Source organism: Toxotes jaculatrix, chromosome 10, assembly GCF_017976425.1.
Source record: "Toxotes jaculatrix isolate fToxJac2 chromosome 10, fToxJac2.pri, whole genome shotgun sequence".
NCBI classification, from domain to species: Eukaryota; Metazoa; Chordata; class Actinopteri; family Toxotidae; genus Toxotes; species Toxotes jaculatrix.
In genome coordinates this window covers 72,727-79,136 of record NC_054403.1, presented here as the reverse complement: position 1 = coordinate 79,136, position 6,410 = coordinate 72,727, and the positions used below count along the sequence as shown (strand labels likewise).

The following is a 6,410-nucleotide window of genomic DNA, read 5'->3' as shown; positions in this document are numbered from 1 at the left end:
TGCTCTTCTTTCTGTCCCCTTCTTCTCCTACTCCTTCCCTCCTTGTCTTTTTCTGTTCTTCTCCATATCCTCTTACTGGTCCTCTTCCTCTGTCTTCTCCTTTCCCTTCTCCTCTTGTTATCACTTCCCCCTCTCTTCTTCACTTCCCCTGATTCGTATCTAACAATTTTTGTTTACTGTATGTGGTTATACTGATCTGGGTTCTACTCTCTTTTTCCTGGCACCTTATTAGTGTTATAAACACCATTTCTTAAAGCTTATCAACATTTTATACCTGTGCACCTTGTCTATCTTTACATATCATACTAACAAATGTTAAGACTTTTTCAGGGCCAAGGTACAGTATGACAATTTAGTAAAATGTATCTTCTGTAACTAGGGGGCAGTTTTGGATGAATCTGTTCAGTGACTTGAGGGAGAAGCATCTCTTCAATGGCAGTTCTGAAGACACAAGTTTAGTGCAACATTGTTTCTTGGGTGTCCTGCAGAAAGAACTGGACGAATACAAGCAGTTATGGAACACTCACACTATCCGTCCTGTTCGCCAGTCCCGATGCCCATCTGGTAAACCTGAGGCTATGTATCATGTACCTCACAGGTGAGTATGGCAAAATTACATTATACATGTCAACACAGGAAGATAAACTCATGTTTTTATTCAACTACATCTACAAGACACAATCCTGGATAATACAATAATCTTGCATCAGTACATTTCATCACATCACATGTTATTTTATGGTCTAAAAATGCATCAAGATATAATTCAAGCAAATCAATATTAATGCTTCACTCAAGTCAAGATGCTATGAGTGAAAATGTCAGTATTAAAACCTTAAGATTTGCTGATGTGATGCCCATTCACTGTAAAAAGGTCTTGTTCTTTCTCATAGATTTAATGGAACAAATTGTGGACTTTCAGCATCTGAGGAAACACTAAACCAGCTTGGCAGCCTCATTCCAGCACCAGCAACTCCTGAACAGCAAACCTTTGAAGAACTACAAAGGCAAAGTGGCCTGACAGCTCCTACAGAATGGGATTCTGCTGTAGAACTCTACGTCACCCTGAAGGGTATGGCCAACCTTTAGTTGGTTATAGAAGGCAAACTGAAGTACGGTAAACATAATGTACAATATAAAATAAACTGAAGTTACAGTATAAAATAAGAGTTTTTTGTGTTTTACTTAATGACATGCAATGTTACATGTGGAGCCTTCAGTTTGGCTCAAAACACACAAAAATATGTGTAAACAATCTTTATAAAACTGAATGAATGATGTTTTTTCCCCAAAGGTGCAATTATAAACAAGACATCCACTTTTTAACAAATCTAATGCTGCACATTTTTTGTACAACACAACAGACTAAAAAGTCATGGCTGCTTAGGCAAATCCAAAGCCAGGTGAATTCTTTATTCCAAAGCTCATGTTTTCCTTAAAAGTGTTGTAGCTGTCTAACAGAGGCAGCTTTAAGGTGTTGGCACATGTATTTGCCATGGGTAGTTTTGAAGTGGGAAGAAATTGCAGGCGGGGCTGAGGGTCCATGCCAGCAGGAGGCACACAGGGCAGCCCTGTGGCAAACATGAAGATCTCTTCCAGGGTGACGGTACTGTTATTTTCTAAAAGTACAAAACATTAGAATGAACTGACTGACAATTGTATCCACAACAACACTAGGACTTTTAATTATAAAGTTGGACAGCTTAACTAACAAACCTTCGCAATCAAGCAAGTAGTCTGCCCAGAAACTCCTGGTTTTGTCCTCCTGAGCCCTCCTGTTGCTTCCTATAGGGCTGAGTTCTGGTTGGAACAGATTTTCAATGGCTGTAACAGTTAAACTGTTACCTGAATTACAGAGGACAGGGGCCAGAACAGTAGGATGCTGCTGCAGGGCTGTTAAAAACTGCAAGCTGGTAAGTCCATCCCTGAATCTGAAACACAATAACAGATTGTTATCTGTACTTTAACCTACAGAGCATCGATGACTTCAATTCATTGTCCATTTTCATATCAACAATTGACTAATCAATTTTTTTGTTAAACTAAATATTTTTGGCTAAAAAAAACTACCTTTCGATTGCACTGTGGTTCCTGTCGATTATGTACCGTTTGAGGTACTCCTTCACAATGATGTGCTTTTCCTTCACTGATTTTACATATCTGAAGCACCCTGCAGTCTGCAACATGGTACTGTTCTGTACAATTAAAGCTTGAAGTGTCTCCAATGAGGATGCACTCTGGATCTAAAAAAATAACATGTCCTTCATTCATTTTGAATACAAAGAATAATACATAAATAATAGCAATATCAGATATAACTGCTCTCTTTAATAAATAGAATCTCATGACTAGTATCACTCCCTTCAGTCAATGACCCTCATACCTCTTGTAGAACTTTCCCTATTTCCTCATCTGTAATGTCTGCTACTGAAGAGCTGAAACTGGTCTGCCCTGAGATGTAGCTGACCAGATCCTTTGAGAGGAAATTTGGGCCAGGTCCGCCATGTACAATTGACACAGCAATCATCTTTCCTGCCAGTCTATACTCATCCTCTCTGATTGCTGCTCATAGAAGTGTAGAGTAATTAAGAATTAAAGCAGTTTCCATATTAAGAAAGCATTGCATTGCATTGTTGAAAGCAGTAATTCTACTTCTTAAACCTTCCGTATAAAATAGTACCTGTTGAATTGTAGACAATGTAGCGACTCTCTGCTGGTCCATCAAATATGGGTAGTTTTCGCAAGCTTTTCATCAAAAGTGATAAGAATTCTCTTTTGGGGCCACCTGTATCGAGGCCTTCCTCAAACCTTCCAGCATCATCAGAAAACTTCACCAGAAGATCCTTTGCTTCAGAGAACGTTCCCCTTTTGAGTCCTCTCATGGCTCCATCCCAGAACTCAGAGCGGCAGATGTTAAATCTGCTGACAGTGTTGCGGTCAATCTGGAGTGCCAGGTTTGCAATTACTTCTGAAGCAGACTGCTGTTCCACCCTACCAAGGGATAGATTATAACCATATCAATGAATTAATTTGATACTAATAATATTAGGGATATTTTACCAGATAAACAAGAACAGTTGCATGTTGGTAACTTATTTCTTACTCTGCATCCTTTGGAGCATCATGACTGCCTGAATCACTGTCCGAGTTCTCTTCATCCTCTATTACAATGGGTGCATATAATTCTGTATATTTGCTAAGAAAAACACACTATTTAATTTTCTATTTGCAAATACATCACTGAGATACTCGAAATTTGAGAGAGAACACATAATACCTATAGTACGTAGTGTCCATTGCACATTGTGATGTTTCTGGGCCATGTTCCGTGTCTGAAAGTGAAACCTGTATAACAAGGGAATTAAGTGGTGAGTTGAAAGTGGGTCCTCATCCAAGCTTAAATAAAGTTTAAACTTAATATAGTGTTCCTACAGTTAAATTTGGGGGCTTAACTGACTGTTTTTTGTGCACTTTTACAATTTACATTTTCAATACATTTTCTTGTAAACAGTGCAAAGTTTTTCAGTGAAGATTTGATTTTTAGAGGTGGTGTCTCAAAGAATTTGTGACATCCAGTCTGCAACTTAAACACAATTGATGTGGAAACATAAAACATACACGAAGAATGGCGTAAATGAGTGAGATTTTGTATATAGCAGCAAAATTAATTTAAATAAATTGAGGATAAATACATTTTAAATTGAAGTTAATTAGGGTTAAGTGATCACATATTACCAGTGCTGCTTCATCAGTATGTTTAGACTGACTACCATCTCTGGTACTGTTGAGGGTAGGTTCGAATACCTGGAACCAGAAAACACAAAACATGTGCATTTAGGAATTGATAGACAGAAACTACAGTGTCAGCAATCTCAGTGTCTCATTTGATGAGCATTGTGACCCAGTTAAGGGTCTCTAATCTGTACATGTGCCATAAATGTTACACTCACTACTGTATCAGCTGAATTAAATTCAGCAGCACTTCGGCTTGTTATGATCACCTCTGAATCAGATGAGTCTGTGCTGAATTCCTGACCTGTGAAGTACAAGATCAGACACAGGAAGATGCTAATCAGTTAGGTGATAATCAGTTTAGGAGAGCTTTTTGTTTGGTTATTACTTCCAAAATCACTCACAACTGAAATCTTCAGCCGTACAAATGTACACTGTGATCCTTTGGTATGCTTTCCCCAGTGCCTCCTTGTAGGCTTTGAGAGTGAAGGGTTTGTCTGTTCCTGGAATGTTAGCTATTTTTGTGCCATCAGGGTAAAGAAGAAAGTAAGGACCATCTTGCAACTTTTTGTTGAAGTCCTTCATTTTTTGTTCAGCAGCTTTACGCAGTTGCTCAGCATTTATCTCTGGGTGCACCATAAGTGGTAGTACCATTCCTCGCACAGTTTTCAGACCTCCATCTTTTATCTTCATAATGCCTACAGAAATCTACACAGGAAACATAATGTGACTAAACAGTAAGCTGTAAACAGGTTCACAGATACACATGGCAATTCATGACTGAAGGGATTGCTAACAGAATGACTGTCTTCCATCAGAAAAAATACGTTACCTTCACAGGCTTTTCATTTAAAGGTTCTTTTTTCCTTTTGAAACAGGATTGTCTCTCCTTTTCTTTTAAACTCCGGAAATGCCGGAATGTGGCCAGTGCACATTTTCCTGTACTTCCTGAATCAAAGACATCAATATCAATATCAGTGTCAACTTAAGTTTAAATAAAAAAGATGAAAAATGATTGCTGATGCTTCTGAATAAGTAAACTTGAAAAATGTTACCTTCACTTGTGCTCGGCTTCTCAAGTTCAGTTAAGAACTGAATGTTTTTGCCACACAGACTGCAGAATGACGTTGCAGATTTAAGGTTGCATCCACAAAAAGGGCAATACATTTTAGTCTGTAACAACACAAATTAAGTATCATTACAGTTACAGCACATGCAAAACTATTTAGGTCTCTGTCCAGTACTAACATATGGCTGAATGGCTGACTCAGTGACTAGGTAAGAAATTTCACTGTGACTCAGACAGTGTACCTGTTTTACTATTATTAATACAAATGTGAAAATGTGAGGGGCTTATTGTCTCACTTTATGTTAGTGTTAATTGTTTTCGGGACAGAACAATAAAATATATTCTCTTCTTAAGTAGAAGTATTCAAATCAGCTAAAAAAAAACAAAAAAACAAAAACAAATAACAAGTATTATACTGTGGTTATAATACTACACAGGAAAAAGAACATAGCAGTCCTATGTGATACTGTCTATATCTACATTTAATTTTCCCTGTTTGTGAAACTTCGACAGTACAGTGCTTTCGCTACTCCTCTCCATACTTTTGTTAGCTAACGCTAACTTTGCTACGACGTTGCAACGACGTTAGCGTCATAATAAATCAGATGTCACAGTTCATAAATATTAAAACGGGTATTAGCATCGATCATTTGTAACAATCACATAACCACAGCAATAATTATAATCTTTTGAATTACGTTTCACTTACTTAGCAAAACAGAACTCCTCCTAGCTGCGTCCCAGCGTAGTCTTGTAGTCCCATCTGGCTTACTTCCGTTTTGAGGCTAACTTCCGTTGTCATATATTTCCGTTGTGGGTTAATGTATTTGTGTTGTGACTTTTGTATTTGTGTTGTGGCTTTTGTATTTGTGTTGTGGCTTAATGTATTTGTGTTGCGGCTTTTGTATTTGTGTTGTGGCTTAATGTATTTGTGTTGCGGCTTTTGTATTTGTGTTGTGGCTTTTGTATTTGTGTTGTGGCTTAATGTATTTGTGTTGCGGCTTTTGTATTTGTGTTGTGGCTTTTGTATTTGTGTTGCGGCTTTTGTATTTGTGCGGCCGCTCTCGGCCACCGTACTATAGAGACTGTGTCTGCTCCCCGTCAAAAAAAAGTGCATAAATTAAAAAATGCAAGAGGTGTTACTCATAAAAACCTCAAAAAAATTTATACTACAAAAGCATCTGAACCTAAAAACGCCACAATCAGATGTGGGCTATTAAACATTAGATCTCTCTTGTCTAAATCTCTGTTAGTGAACGATTTGATAATGGATCAGCAGATTGATTTATTCTGTCTGACTGAGACCTGGCTGCAGGAGGAAGAGTATGTCAGTCTAAATGAGTCAACCCCTGCTAGTCATATTAATTATCACATTCCTCGAGGCACAGGCCGAGGAGGAGGAGTGGCAGCAATCTACCACTCAAGTTTATTAATTAATCCTAGACCTAAGCCGAAATATAGTACATTTGAAAGCCTTATCCTCAGCCTCTCACATCCAAATTGGAAGACAGAAAAACCAGTACTATTTGCTGTGGTGTATCGTCCACCTGCTGCTTACTCAGAGTTTTTGTCTGAATTCACTGAATTTTTATCTGATTTAGTGCTTAGT

At 38.0% G+C, this 6,410-nt stretch overlaps 1 protein-coding gene across 1 annotated transcript; it reads right to left on the bottom strand.

Moving 5' to 3' along the window:
* Positions 1–651: 651 nt before the first annotated feature.
* Positions 652–5,629, bottom strand: LOC121188544 (G2/M phase-specific E3 ubiquitin-protein ligase-like). The gene is made up of 11 exons (XM_041048351.1): positions 5,511–5,629; positions 4,788–4,905; positions 4,565–4,680; positions 4,166–4,440; positions 3,951–4,068; positions 3,764–3,804; positions 2,681–2,991; positions 2,384–2,562; positions 2,071–2,243; positions 1,717–1,931; positions 652–1,619 (listed from the first exon to the last, which is right to left on the bottom strand). The coding sequence occupies exons 2-11, from the start codon at positions 4,897–4,899 to the stop codon at positions 1,384–1,386; spliced, it is 1,776 nt and encodes a 591-aa protein (XP_040904285.1). The 5' UTR covers positions 4,900–4,905; positions 5,511–5,629; the 3' UTR covers positions 652–1,383.
* Positions 5,630–6,410: the final 781 nt, after the last annotated feature.

Excerpts from the sequence above, each read along its gene's own strand:
- LOC121188544 (XM_041048351.1), bottom strand. The coding sequence starts at position 4,899 with ATGTATTGCCCTTTTTGTGGATGCAACCTTAAATCTGCAACGTCATTC. Across the intron at positions 4,681-4,787 it reads GAAGCCGAGCACAAGTGAAG|GAAGTACAGGAAAATGTGCA; the intron begins GTAACATTTTTC and ends TCTTTGATTCAG. Across the intron at positions 1,620-1,716 it reads CTACTTGCTTGATTGCGAAG|AAAATAACAGTACCGTCACC; the intron begins GTTTGTTAGTTA and ends TTGTACTTTTAG.